This window comes from Amia ocellicauda, chromosome 9 (genome assembly GCF_036373705.1).
Source record: "Amia ocellicauda isolate fAmiCal2 chromosome 9, fAmiCal2.hap1, whole genome shotgun sequence".
Lineage (NCBI taxonomy): Eukaryota > Metazoa > Chordata > Actinopteri > Amiiformes > Amiidae > Amia > Amia ocellicauda.
The window spans coordinates 26,278,811-26,294,079 of NC_089858.1; the positions used below are offsets into that span (position 1 = coordinate 26,278,811).

The following is a 15,269-nucleotide window of genomic DNA, read 5'->3' on the forward strand; positions in this document are numbered from 1 at the left end:
GATAAATGAGTAACGAGCAGGGTACTTTTACATGCTGAAATAGTCCGAGGTTAATCCCACAAGGAAACAAAAAGAATACAGTTAAGGCCAAGCCCAGATCTACTGAACTGTTTAATAATATGGAAAACATGGAGGGTTTGAAAAGGGATCCTAAAGTTTGCATAAGTGAAGTGAACTTGGTCTACAGGCTTTAATGACTCTACAGCTATATCTTTTTTTTTTTTTTTTTATATATATATATATATATATATATATATATATATATATATATATATATATATATATATATATATATAGAGTAGGTCAACCATGAAACTAGAAGTATGTTTTACAGAAAAATCCCTCTGTATTGTCTCGAATGAGCAAAACAAAACAGCATATGGAGCTGAATGGAGAAACAAACAAATGCTGAATTTCAAATAGTTTTTCGGTAATAAACCCTAGTGACGAGGGAAAACATTGAAAATGTAAATCAGAATTTATATATTTTTTAAATAATAAATGTGTGGTTTTAAATGAATTTTCCAGTGTGCCGGAAGAACAGTTGCCACAACCACTGAGCACTGGAAACCAACTCGGCCACAGTCAGCACTGTGGGCAACATTGTAAACTCCCACAGCACGGCACACACCTCCTGTGAACTCTTCCTCACAGAGTTTACTGCACCATTAGTGAGACTCCATGGTTAAGAAGTTGTATCTCAATGGGGCTTAGAGCTCCAGCACTCAAAATCTTATGAAGAAACAATAAATGAGAATCTCTTCAGCGTTATAAATCACACTGAGAATTTCTGCCTCTAACTTCAGATTCTATACTTCCTATAGAATATGGATGTGTACTGCATGATTCTGCATTAGATTGTGGTTACATTCCTTTCTACCATGTCAAGGAACTTCTTTGAGGGGGGGGAAGGTTTGCACAAGATTCTGTGCCACAATGACTTAATCGGCGGTCATGCAAAACGTGACTTAGAAGCCAATAATAAGAATAAAGTATAATCACAGCGATAATGATTTAACCAGAACCAGTCAACACAGCCTCAAAAACACCTCATGGGTAATATTAGTCACAAGAAACCATAATTAAAAGCATTTATGATGTTGTTCTTTTAGACAAGCATACCATGATGTTGCCTTTGTGAATTATTCATGAGGGACAGTGGGAAGACATTTGTTTCAAGGACATTAATCAATAAGCCTTCATAATAAAATCTACAGGAGTGGAATGTAACGATACAGATTTAATTAAATGTCAATTAATTTGTGGAATAAAGCACTGGCATTGTGTTCATCAGTGTAGAAGTTCAGCTGCTCTTGGATAGCTTAATTTAATCCCAGCAAGAAAGCACAAAAAAAAGCAATGAATGCAGGCTGACTTTCTTGGAGCTGAACTGTTAAAATAGGTTTGTGACTGCTGGGCTGCTTTTATTTACCAGGTAGCAACTGACAAGTTGGAACGAAGCATGTGCTGTAACAGAGGGAGAGGCAAGCAACCATGCGATAACCAATCACACACCATGGCAATGATGTTGCAGCTGCTTAACAACAGCAGCACCATGAAGAAGATTCTAGAATTCTGGGAAACCAAAACAACTGAATATTAAGCAGCACCTTGAGTCTCAGAGGCAGGGTGCCAAATGACCCCTGCAAAAACCCCAACGCTGTACAGGAGGAGGATATTTGGCAAGGACAAGATGCCAATTAATCCCAAAATAGTTTTTTTCTTCTTTGCAGGTCACATCCATCACATCCATTGTTTTACTCTGAATATTTCAAGCAGTTTGGATCTACCACAGGATGGTTTTGGTTTGGTTTTTCCACTTGTCACTTTGTTTTCTTGGAAGAGCAGCAGTCGCCTATAGCCACACTATTCAGCATTCCCACTAGGGCTGTGCCAGTGACAGATTTTTGGTATCGATATACCGTTGAGGAATTCACCGCGGTGATCAGTATTACCGTGGTGAGTGGGACGTGGCTTTGTTACGCTTTTCTGACATAGGAGGACTCCTGTTTTATTGTTCAATCAAACAGTAGAACTAGTTACTGCACAAATACAAAAGAAATTGAATATTAATAAATACACAACACAAACAATAAAATAAAGATGTAAAATGTCAATTTTCTTAAGTGTTACGAGTTAAAATCATGACTTTAAATGGAGCATTTGAAGTAGACTTTGTAGATTCAAATACATATTATAAAGAGCTATATATAAATTAATCTGCTTAAATTTGGTTGTTGTTTTTAAAGTGTTACAGATGTGTGCTTTCAGTTATGTTGTGTGGAGGCTTGAATTATGATCGCTTCTGAGTTGCAATGTTTCATTATTCATTTTAAAAACAATCTATAAATGGAGCCTAAGGTACCTGTCAATTTGTTATGCACTTTATGTCATGGCCCCCTGGATACTGTACGATAACCACAAATTGTGCGCTTGGTTGGCGGGCGATTTAAACATTACAAATATTTTTTGTACTATGTACTATTAATATATTATTTATTATAGTCTTAATTGTTATTAAATTTATTTTTTGGCCAACCAAGTAAAACTGAGACCATCAGTAAAGTCTGCATAAGATGCTAACTGTACATTTGTTGTTGTACAGCACAACTAGAGGTTTCATTTTTAAGAACTGATGTTTGGAAAATGATTTAAAGGTATTTGCCACAATCCTTTATTGATCTGTAAAACTGGATATAAAGTTACTCATACAATATAAAAATCCATTAGTCAAAATCATTCCATGCCTTGAATTAACATTGGGTGGTTGTGCTGGAATCGCTATCCTGTATTTAGTGGTTACTGGTTTGGTATAAATATCTCCAGAGATACATGGCTATACACCCAAAGCAATGCAGCACATCCTGCTTCATTTGGCGTCCATCAACAAAATCTCCAAGACTTACTATGATCTTCACACACTCAGTTAATAAAAGGAGTGTAGATTTGTACTTGTCAATGGAGAGCCAATACATGTTCAAATACAAATAAGTGTATGGCTGAACATACTATGATATCTGGGTGCATTAATAGATATACTCCGAGACCAGGGTATACGAATGCGTGCATTAATGAACCAACTGGTCTCGAAATCAAGGCTTTGTTTTATGTTAATCTAAACCAGTAAAACCCTGTCTGTATTCTCACTGATATTTTATTCTTCCAGAGATTTAAAACCAACTGTTAGCCCAACATTGAGACCTCTCCCTTCCTCCCACTCCTCCGTGTTCAGTAGAAGTTCACTCTCCAGGAGTGAAGTGCATCTCTGGCAACACGCCATGCAGTCAAAGCGATGAAGGTCTGTCCACTGAGCTCCCTCGCACTCCTGACACAGATTCAGTGTGACAGGTTAAAGCTCCTCTAATTGGCACAGCATTCTGTAGAACCCCTGTGGACCCCCCGGCCACCAGACAAGGCAGGCATTAAGGGGGCCTGCAGGCCGGGCCAGTCTAGCGCAGCCCTGTCTGATAGTATCCATCAAACCCCCTTTATTAAAATGGTTTGCACTGTGCTCGGGCCAGAGGCAGGCCGTTTTCAGCTTGGGAAACAAGCTGCCTGCATCCGTTACTGCCTCTCTGAACCACGGGGGCTGAAGAGCCTACTACTACACCCAGACAAACACATTACGTACAGGGCAATCTCACTCAGAGTGACAGACCCAGATAGACAGATCTGAGAATTCTCTCTCCCCAACAGTCTTAAATCTTACAGACCTCAGTGACACCAAGAGTGCCATTACCTGCGCCTAAATGTATGCCTTTGAACTTCCTTGCAGCTGTAAAGATTTGGATCCATGAACACTGTAAAAAAACTTAGATTTTTTTGCATAAGCCCTGACGGCATCAACTAATCAAAAATGACAACAAAGAAAAACAACATTCACCACCAAGTGCCTCAATATGGGTCCCAGTACCATGTTGATTTTGAACCTCAAAAACAAGGCTCCCGTTGAGGAGAATGATACTGTGGGGTGTAAACACCGTCTTTGTCTGTGGCTTTTCTGCTTTAGACTCCACTGGTGGGGAATCCCTTTGTGGGGGCAAACAGGGGCATAGCTTTGGTTTCACAACACAGCCAGATGCTGGTTTGGTTTGTACACTGAACAAAAGAAAAACAACTGTACTCAATTTTCTTTTGTCTCCTAGTGGGGCAGCTTTGTGTTTGTTCCCGGTCTGCAGTGAAGTTTGCTGACCCAGATAAGGGAGCCGAGCTGCTTGCAGACTCCCGCAAGGATCTGCCACAGCACATTTGAGACCAGGGGACCCTGACAGGGGACGCCCCCACTTCACCCACTCCACAGGGGGCTGCGTGTGCCCGGAGCACCCACTGCTCTATGGACAGCATGCCACTTGATGTGGACTGACAACAGCCCTAGACTCCACACCATTCTGACACAGGGGGGAGAAGTCCGTGTTAAAACTCTTCATCTCAGAGACAAGATAAGCTTTGATACCCCTTCTGCCTCTGACAACTAAAAACATGAGACAAAAACAAACCAAAAAATAATAAAAATAGGACAGTTCTCTAGTCTAAAGTCAAAGGGATAGCAGTCAGCAATACAAACCTTGTTGGAGAGCTTAGATTTACCAGTGGGCACAAAAACTAGAATGTTTATCAAAGAATTTCAATAATTATTTACATTTAACCATAACAATCATAAACAATACCATCAAAAATACTGTTCTTCTAGATGTATTTCAGTAAGATTTCCAGGTGTTACTCCCATTATGCATCCAAAAACCTAATACATTACCAGCACTTCACTTCCATATTCAACCAGAGTTTTCTAGAACCTTAATAAAATACACTTATGTAATGTGCATTAACGCTATATGAATTCCAGCCGAGAACCTTATTTACATGGAACTACAAGTGCCCTAATACTTGGGATCTGTTCTAAAGGGTTGGCCAAGAGATGGATAAATTGGAGTGCGGCTGAGAGCTTGAGTTTAGAAGCTGTTCCAAGTTTACTGCCTAAAATAAACTATTCATTCTAATCTGCCTGAAAATGGCTGCATTTCAGAGAAAAAGCAGTGCCAGCGAGATAGGACAGCCGGAGTGTTTTAACGTGAAGCTCGATTGCAGATGCACAGTACACTGGTCTTTTGGTCCAAAGAGCTAGATAAGGTTTCAAGAGCTGTAATGCGGCAAGCTCTTCCATAACAGAAAAGCTCGACTCCTATTAATAATATGTAAGAAAATCCACTGCTGCCCAGTAGTAAACAAAGACATATTTGGGCAAAAAATAATAGCCAAGAAAAGCTGCATTTCCCCTCAATGCTTAATAAAGAGGAGTGGAAAACCTTTGTGCTTAAAGAAATGTGAAATTGTGTTTACATTGAAAAGATGTTACCAATTCAAAGTAATCATAGAAGACAAACAAAGCCGTTAAATTACATTTCTGGAATGTAATCAAACCATAGTTAGGTTTCCCCTCTGCAGTCTGCTAGTCTGATCACACTGGAGGAACAATAAAACTTCAATAAAACTTGGAGAGAGTTGACAGGTTAGTCTGAATTGTTGGCCTGTCCTTATCATACCTGGAGTAAGATCATAACAACCAAAGTTGTAATTATAAACGGATGTATCAATAATGAATCCACTCAACGTAACAGGGTAGTTTTGAAAACATCCACAAAATCATGTATGATATATGTAATGCAATACTTAAAATACTGTTATGTTTCTTCCTCATTTACTCCTGCATCTCCTTCATATCTTTCACTGAGTAAGGGTTTAGGGGCAAGGGTATACTCACATGGCAGCGGCGCTGGGAGGGGCGGCCGGTGTATGGTAACTACGGTAATCCTCCGCACACTCGCAGATCAAGCGCAGAGCCCGAACTGAAGAAAAACAACAACACACACACACACACACACAAACGGTAAGGACTGGAGATTATGGCTTCTACCACTCAATACTGTGCAACTGAATGACTCAGTAGAAGGGCAGCTTCCACTTTCCACTTTGCAATTGCCGTGTTGTCAACAAGGATGAAAAAGTACAAAACCTGACAATCCCTAAATATAAAGAGGCATCTACATTTATTTACATAGAATAAACCATAGTCACATCCATCATGTTGTAGTCATTATGATTCAAGTCTGAGAGTGCATTCTAGTTCAGACGGGCCTGTATTTTGCAAAGACACCAGGGTGTAACTCTTACTGCCCAGCCTTAAGATAAATTGACACATTTTATAATCACCCAAAAGCAAGCATTTCACTTCTAAAGCTAGGAGTCCTTCGTATAATAGCTTTGTAATCTTGTAGGGAAGTTATTTGAATAAAACATGGCTCTATTAATGTATAACCCAAATCATTCAATAATCCAAATATAAGCAACTCTTTCAGTAACTCAATGTATTTTGCACAGCGAGATCTTACCAATACACTCTAGTTTCTTCTGTGGGCAGAAGTCTTTGGAGAGGAGTCTCAGTTCTTGCACCGCTGCTTCATACGGGTAGGATCCGGAGAGAGAAGCCGGGTCGGGGGGGAAGAGTTTGTATGCAACGCCGATATCTCCAGGTGTGGCGTCTTTGTAGAGTTTCATGCTTTTGGCAAAGGCCATCTCCCTACACAAGTACACTTTCCTACAAAGTAAGAAGAAGGTATGCTTTAACAGCTGTTGGGTGATACACAAGTTGGGTTGCATAACAAGGAACACTCACCTAAAAAGCCATCAACTTGTAAAACCAAAACAGCAGTACAGTGTTAAACGAACAGCACTTTGTGAAGTCACTACATAACACAAATATAGCTCAGATGGATTAAAAATGTACTCCTCACAATCTGGATGAATTCCTGTCCAGCAACAGAACAAGGTGAGAGAGTCTCTTGGTTTACTATGATTTTGTTAACACAGAGAGGCAACGGGTACCCACCCTGCTGTCAGCAGGTACACTTGAAACCACATTCCAGTTCACAGTTTAAACAGCACAGGTAGGGTCTTTAACAGTAACCTGCAACCCACTATGAATGGTATTCAGCACACTGGACAGCTCTTGCAAGAATAGATAAGGAAGCCAATCATTCTAACAATTCCCTTTTGCCTGCGCTGGTGGGGAAAAGTAAAAATCCTAGAAGTCCTGAATTGGTTTACCTTCAGCACACATGTCATTGCAAAGGGCTTTGATCCTTCTCACAATGTTTCTATTCCTTACAATGTGACCATAAGCTGGATTTTACACATTGTTAATTTTAGGCCATAGGTGCTACCAGACAATATTGGCCTTGGGCTACCCATTTTAAAGCAGTTTTTCTATAGAAGGGAGTGTGCGTTATACAGACTGGCTCAACAAGGATTGTCATTTCAAAAACAACCCACAATTAAGTACACAGTGTGGCTTTAGGTAGCATTTTAAACCAATGCCATTATACATTATGCCATCAATCTTCAAAATAAGGCGATAGCACTTCTCCTAGTAATATTTCACATGCAACATTGATTGCAAAAACAGGTGAATGCCCATTGATTCTAAATCTTACATTGTGGCACACGATAAAGCTGCCTGAACGAGAAGTCCGTTTGACTGGGAAAGAAAGAGCTCAACCACAGATTAGAGTAAAACTATTTCACCAGCAAAGGTGTCAAAGTCGATTTGAGGAGCCCTGCGGTTTTGTTTCTACCAGCTCTTCTTTCCACCTGACCTTGCAATTACTTAATTGCGCTACTTATCTGAAACATACAAATGATCTTAGCTCAAGGGCTCAAAACGTATCTTAGATCATGCATCTTCGGGCCTTTTATCTTAACAGTCTCTAATTGAGCAAATAATTGGATTAACTAAGCAAGCAAGAGCTTAAACTGCAACAAACACCAGAAAAGAATAAATGTTTAAGTGTACAAACTGACTAGATATCCTAGTTATATTTCTCTGGCTTTCATAAGGTGCAAAGAGGTAGATTATTATTATTATTATTTTTCCTCAGTACAATCAAATTCCATATTAGAATAGAATTAGAAAATTAGAAAAAAGGTTCTTTTAATCTATTCATCTTGCAAATAAAGCATGGCAAAAAACAACACCTTTCAATTTGCACTTCAAGCAGTAAACCCAACTATCAGTTTTAAAACAAATCAATTAATGGTTGGAATCCCATGAGAAGCAATTTACTACTATTCTGCGTAGAATTATTAAAAATATTCTTTACTGCTGTAGAGGAAAAAACTAAATCAAGAGAATTTAACAATAATTAAAATCGAAAAAAAAAACAAAAAGACAAGCTTAAAGTGAAATTTGCAGTATTAGGGTTGAAAGCAGCAGTGTACCCAGTTCACAGCTCCTAATGAAGTAAGAGTGCCATCTACTGGTGAAAGTATGAATCTGCTCTTCAGGAAGAAAATCTACAGAACTGAGGAGCTGGTCTGTCCAGCTGCCTGACCTAGAGCCAGGTGATGCACTGCAACAGCCTACCTGAATAGGGCCAGGAGGGGAGGCCAGATGGGGGTGAAGAAAGCCTCCTCGATGCTGGCCACACACTGATCTTTGGAAGCCGCGGTGTTCAGACACTCGAAGGACAGGATACACAGGGAGAGGAGACGGTCTGGGTTAACACAAAAGGACAAACATAGGACATTCATTACTGCAGCACAAGGCCATCGACAACACTTGATAAGTGTAGGCTAAAAACTCAGGTCTTCTTCAGCACTACAGCTTCTGGTCTTTCACTGCAATTTGGAAGTCATTTTACCCAAGACAGACAGTATCCAGTCCTGCAATATGTAAAAGAGACAGTCCCCCTTCCCTCCAAAAAGAATTATTTCATAGACATAGTAACAGCCTTGTAAACGCGGCCAAGCATGGTACATAAGCAGACAAGCTGCTGTGTTTTATATTTATATTATATTGTAGTGCTTGGTATGTGGATGTACATGTTATGCCCCATTTTTCAAGTAACACTGAAAATACATTGTTTTTATGTTGAAAGAGATTTCAGAGTTGTCTTATGTGATTAATCCATAAAGATACATTTAAATTTAAATTAGAATACTTGTAAAATGCTGCTCTCTAATGGTCAATAATACAACTCACAAGGAATAAATACAATTTTGACAAGTAGATTTCTTCGTGGTTTATCATCATTTTTAACCTCTGACCTCACAAGGCTGGGGATTACACATTACATTAATGGCATGGCAGGGATAAACTAAACCTGTTTTTATTGACTTACATATAAACGGTCATTCGATAGGTCAAGAACCCAGAGCTAAATTCCTGAGATGCAATCTGATGCAATAGATAGGCCAGCCAGGGAATGCCAGGAATGTTACGTGTGGACTGAGTCTGCAAGTGACATCAATACGAACAGGACTACAAAAACAAAAGCAAACAATCACTGTCTTCTGGAAAATGAAAACGTCTTTGAATCCAGCTAACGCACTTGTGACCACGGAGGGGGAAGGGTCACTTTGTGGTCACAGGGGCTTGCGAAAACAAGAGCTCATCGCCAGGTCATTCAGAAAACCTACAGCAATATGTACAGGCAAGGTAAACAGGTTTCACAGATTATCACAGTGCAAATAAAAGACTTGCAGTCATTCAATACAGAGGAAGAAACAAAAATCATAGGGATAAGTTTAGCAATTAATAGGATGCTCTGATAACCTATATCTGCCAAAATGGTTTACATTTCATTAAATTATATCCCCAACTTTAGGGAGAAACTAATGCTTTAAGAAAAATAGTGTTTACCTATATAGTACGGCATTATAATTGTTTTGACTTCTGAAAAACATTAAATCACTTCTGATAAGACTGATATGACATTTTTAATTCGTATTTTAAGCAGCTGAGCAGAAATGAGTAACTATTTTACGGTCACTCACAGGAGATACTCATTGAGTAATCTGACCTCGGGATTTGCCCTCAACCTCCACAGGGCAGCCAACTCTTACCTCCCGAGTAGTTTCAGCAGATGTGGGGGATCTAGCTTGGTGGCAATCCAAATAATAAATAAACATCAGAAGACTACACGTTTGTCTTCAGACCTCCTAGACGTAGAATACTTTTGAAATGCGGGTTGAAGTTTAGCTTTGGCCCACCCACACATGAGAAATACATTTTCTATTTTCAATCATTAGTCTATTATAAAAAATATAATACCACTAACAAAAATATACACATCCTTCGCGAAAGATAATACAGAATCACATGCATCTGGCACTAGACAGAACCACAGGCTTATGCACATGATCAAGCGAATAAAAATTAAAAATACCAAACATACAAGGGAGGATAAACTGTACGATTCCCCCAAAGAATTCGAGCAGCCGTGCAGACTCACCAATGGAGTTATGGATGTCCTTCACGATGTCTTTCAGATGGTCCTGAAGAGCCTTCTCCTCCAGGGTGGGGACCTGAGACTCATCAAGCAGGCTGGCGGGGTGACACTCCAGCTGGGTGAGGAACTGCTCTAGATCTTCGAAGGAGCTGTCCCGGTCCAGCGTGCAGGCCGGTTGGGCGTCCATGGGCAGAGGGGCCTGCTCTTCTTGGTTGGCGTTGTAGTCCTCGATCAGGGGCAGCGAGGCGGCCGACAGGCTGTGTTTCAGTCTCTGGCTGTTGGCACGGTTGTGCTCCTGGACAGACTGTAGGCAGTGGACGCTCTTGGAGGTCTTCATGCTGAGGGCTGGGCAGGGGCCTAGAGCTGGGAGGGGAGCCAGGGGGTCAGAGGTCAGGGATTGGGTGGAGGTGCTCTTGCTCACGATGGGGTAGAGTTTGTTGTACACTCTGTACTGCAGCCTCTTCAAGAGCTTCATAATGGGATGATCAGGGCAACTGGGGGAAAACAGAGTTGTAGATTCATTAATCGAAGTTTCAAGGATTCAAAATTCGCCATGTTCGGTCCCACAGCTCATCAAAAACATCACTTGTTTTCTCTAGATCAGTTACTGTCTATCTCCTAAATACCAAGTCTTCCTGAATTTCATATTTTCCTGACCTTAATCCTACATTGCAGAACATATATATATATATATATATTTTTTTTTTAACTTTAGACAGTTCTTTGTTTTATATTACTTTGCCTACAACCCAATTAAAGCATTTAAAACTGCAACTCATAAACTATCAAGTGTTACCTTTCTGACTCACAGGATGTGAAAAAAAATGTTCAATTGCTCATAGCTTTAATGCACTTTACCTGAGAATATAGGAGATCAGACCACTAATCAAGGAAATGTCATCTGGGTTTTTCCTCTGTTTTTCTTTCCACTGCTTAGGCCAATCCTGGAAGGGAAATAGGAAAGGATGTAGGGGGTTAATGCAATACATCTTTTAGGTGCTGTGTGTTAAATCACTGCAGTCTAAATTCACATCTATCCATCTATAAACATCACAGGTATTGTGCAGCTCTGTTTTATAGTGGCTAAATCCAGGCAGTGCTCCTACAGAGAGCACGATCATTAACACACAATAAACAAACAGTTACGCAAACAGTGAAAGAGAAGGTCTTACGTGGTCCTGCTCATACTCGAGCACACTGGCATACAGGACTCTGAGCTCCTGCTCCTCTGGTGTGGCCGTCACCGTGCTGGAGAACCTCCTGCGCAGATCACACAGGGTTAACTCAAGGACATTTACCTCTAACCATCCTGTTTTCATCAGATATGATAATTTGTAACAATATCTGATATTTGAATGAGCATTACATGATATGTTAAGGGAAGAACATTTAGTTAAAGGTAAAACAGCACAATTCAACATGTCAAACTGTCTGTGTGCCAGGTGATCTCAGTGCCCAGGAAAAGTAACAACCACTTTAAACAACACATACTGGATGCCAGTGATTCGCAAATAAAACCGCACAATAAAAAGTAGAAGTGATCTGTGCAAACCAATAAGGATTCTTCTTAATGTGCATCAAATAACACATAATCATATGTAATGAAACGAGTAAAAACGTGTGATAGAAAGAAAAGCTATTTACCGGTTTGCTTCTTCCTGCAGCCTCAGTCTCCTCTCTTCCATTTTTCTTTGAAGCTGTTTGCTTTTGAGGTAAAGAACTTAAATGATCATAGCATGTCATGAAGAGTGAAGATGAAAGTGAAATCATTCAAAGAGCTCAGACCCAGGGAGCTCACAACTCCAAACAAATATGAAAAAAAGCTAATTTTAAAAATCAACTGCTTGCAAATTGCAACAATACATTTTCGAACGATTTTAAGGTTATTAAGACTTTGAGAATTGTCCAATTTGCCAATTAGAACAGAGAATAAAACTAATTAGGAATCTAGAATGCATATAAAAAGGCAGATTCTTTAAAACTTTGATAATCTTTTTTGAAGTCCATCCTATATACTACAGCAGCCAATACTGTTGCAGACAAGAGCTGCTGGGCACAGAACCAACAGGAGAATGACTGTTTTAAGTTCAGCATTTTTTGCCATCAAATTCAAGAATTCAAACCAATTGCATTTATTCATTTAAACTGCTTCATGAGCTCATTCTGCATTAAAGGCTTCCACGTGAAAACGTAAGAGCCAGATTCACCAATGACCTCCATTAGTTTTAAGTGCCATATCACTCAATGAACAATGCAGCCCTTCTTTGCTTTTTGAAAGTATTCCCAAAATATATTTACTTTTCTGCAAAAAAATATATATAAACAATTATCAGGCAACAAGATACGCTGCAGGCAGGTTTTCTTTCGAAGGGCAATCATTATATCATAGACTGGCTGTCTCCCTAATGGATGCTTTTGTACAGAAAAGCTCTATCAAATTACACACTTTGTTAGATTGTTTACGTCTTGTACTTTTAAAAACAATCTCTTATTTAGCTGCTGTTCTGCTTCAGAAATGCTGTTGCAAAAATCTTTTTCCCCCCCAGACTTCTTAATTGGTAATTTTATATCCGACCGTGTGCATTTAGTGACGATCTGGCATTGTTTCTGTTATAGATGCCATTTTACCATTTTCATCGATTTCCCCTTTTCCTGAGCTTGGAATAAGATTCCCGAAGGCTGTATTTAAGGAAATGGAGGCAGACAAGAATCTCTGGGACTCAGCACTGTCCACATCTCCTTTAACTGTTTTACAGCAATTGCCTTATTTATGGCTGAAAAGGCAGCATGACAAATTAAGGAGAAATAGAAACAGGAAACACAAAAATAAACTATACCCAGAATTGCAATAACTAAATAAAATGCTTTTTATCCGCTATTCTTTTAATTTTTGCAAATAATGAGAAGTATTGATTTCAGCTCTTGTGAGGAGATGATCACAAATACTGATTGCAAATTGCAAAACTCTGTAAGCTAGATCAAGATAATCAATCAACTTGTTTTTAAAGACAGGCAGCTGCCAGGGCAAGAACTGGACAGACCACATTCTCATCACAGACTCTGTTGTATGTCTATGTTAACTCCAGCTAACACAGAAAATGACAAAAAATTCTGCCCAGGAAATAAGAACTGATCATAAGAAGCTATTTAGCACAAGGACTGATGACGATTTGTACATAAGCACTCCCATATACATACAGACAGTCACATGTTCATTGAGTTCTCCTTTCTATGAAACATGAAATGCATCAGTCTTAAAGAGAACAAACACCAGGACTGTAAAGGGGGAGGGGGGGAGTTTGAAAAACAAGGTGAGTCAACATCTTGTGTCACCTTCATGGTCCATGGCCACAATGTAAATGTGACCAAGAACTGTTACACGTACTGGATGTTTTTCACAGAGTTTCCATGTTGGCAGCTTGCCTTTACTTTGTTGAATTTTGTGCAGTGAAGTGATAACATGGAGCCATCTTGATCCCTGGGAATTTATCCATTTGTGACTGCTGCTGATTCAACAGTTTTAGGGGGTGTTTTTCTTAGGAGCAGTGACAATGCTCTGTTGACTGTACATTACCATATAAAGTGTACTTCCTTATTAACTTATTTACACCAAAACCAGCAACGTTTGACTGCCGAATACCCTGGAACAGGCTCAGCTTTTGAAAAATAACATGTACAAATACAACTAAATCAGAAGTAGTTCTGGAACAAAGTGAGAATGTTCTAATATTTGCATTTTTCAAGTGATATTTGTGTGAATTTAAGCCTCTTCAAATTCAAAAGAAAGTGTTCTCAGCTTTTTGCAGGATTCTGCATCTGAAAATTGTCCTTAATAAGTTCTAACTAGATACATTTGTTCCACAAACTACAACTGGGGATCTGGTAGGAAAACGCAATACAAAGCCCTGCAGCTGAGCTGGACTATTAAGGTCCTCTGAGAAAATACTTCACATGGTTTACTGACCAATCCACCAAACAGAAGAGCCAAAATGGTCAGCAAGACCTCGGCTTTCTTTGTTCTCAAATGCCCAACACATTCTTGCTGGGGAAGGTACCCGACACCTTGTTTACAATAGCAAGGCAGGCTAGTGCTATCAATCGTCAGCAATATGAGAAGTCAACAGAGGTGCTGGGGATGAAAGGAGGAAAAGTCACAGCAGCATATTAACACCTCTAATGATTTTACTCCTGGGGTCTCCACATTCCCACAGCCTCAAACTGGAATGACCAGAATGTGAAGGTTAGCCTCCCCCAACCTGGTGCTTCCATTCTTGGCTAGTAAAGTCACTATTACTAGGGATGAAATCTGTCTTGCTGGGGTGAAGAGTTCACCAACAGACCCCAACTAAAGCTTAGGAACCCAGTGTGACATACATGACACAAACATTTAACTGCCTTGACAAAAATATATTCTCCCAATTTAGAAAGCCTCTGAATGTGACACATGCTGGGTTCTTCTGTGAATTTATCCGTGATCAATGCTGAGTGTTGAATATTTCTCATCAAAACTGAAAACCCAGATTATAATTTAATGTGATTTCTGAGAAAAAGGATCATCATTGCTGTGTAGCATGCTTATGAGCTTCAAGATCATACGTGTTGTATTTTATGATATGGAACTTGGTATGAAATGTGGAATTGGTCAAACTAACAAACAAATAAAATCACTCTACACCTGGACTGATATTTGCAGTCATTTTGACACGTTATAAGGACGGTACAGTAGATAAACCAATGAAAGGATACTGCTGCCTGCCTGGCTTTGGCTATGATGAGGTTCTCCATCATTTGCCGCTGAAGAGATAAGGTCTGCAGAGAAACAAGAAAGACACACATCAGCACTTCACAGAGTTTACTTTTCAAAGCAAGACCATTGCAGAGCCTGTGTCCTAGGAAAACCACTGCAGCATGAGTGCCTGCTACCTCAGCTACCTCAGCTCTTACCGCACGTTTGAGAATATATCCCAGCCCCAGCAATGTGTTGTT

The 15,269-nt window shown here is 39.7% G+C and overlaps 1 protein-coding gene across 1 annotated transcript in view; it reads right to left on the reverse strand.

Annotated features, from left to right (window-relative positions):
- The window catches only part of vps9d1 (VPS9 domain containing 1), a 39,103-nt gene that overhangs the window by 12,229 nt on the left and 11,605 nt on the right, over positions 1 to 15,269 (reverse strand). Inside the window, exons 6-13 of the mRNA XM_066713913.1 lie at positions 15,030 to 15,092; positions 11,928 to 11,980; positions 11,456 to 11,543; positions 11,142 to 11,227; positions 10,287 to 10,777; positions 8,417 to 8,546; positions 6,387 to 6,592; positions 5,759 to 5,843 (exon numbers count right to left, since the gene is read on the reverse strand). Coding sequence (XP_066570010.1) covers positions 5,759 to 5,843; positions 6,387 to 6,592; positions 8,417 to 8,546; positions 10,287 to 10,777; positions 11,142 to 11,227; positions 11,456 to 11,543; positions 11,928 to 11,980; positions 15,030 to 15,092 — 1,202 coding nt within the window. The remainder of the gene's footprint in view (positions 1 to 5,758; positions 5,844 to 6,386; positions 6,593 to 8,416; positions 8,547 to 10,286; positions 10,778 to 11,141; positions 11,228 to 11,455; positions 11,544 to 11,927; positions 11,981 to 15,029; positions 15,093 to 15,269) is intronic.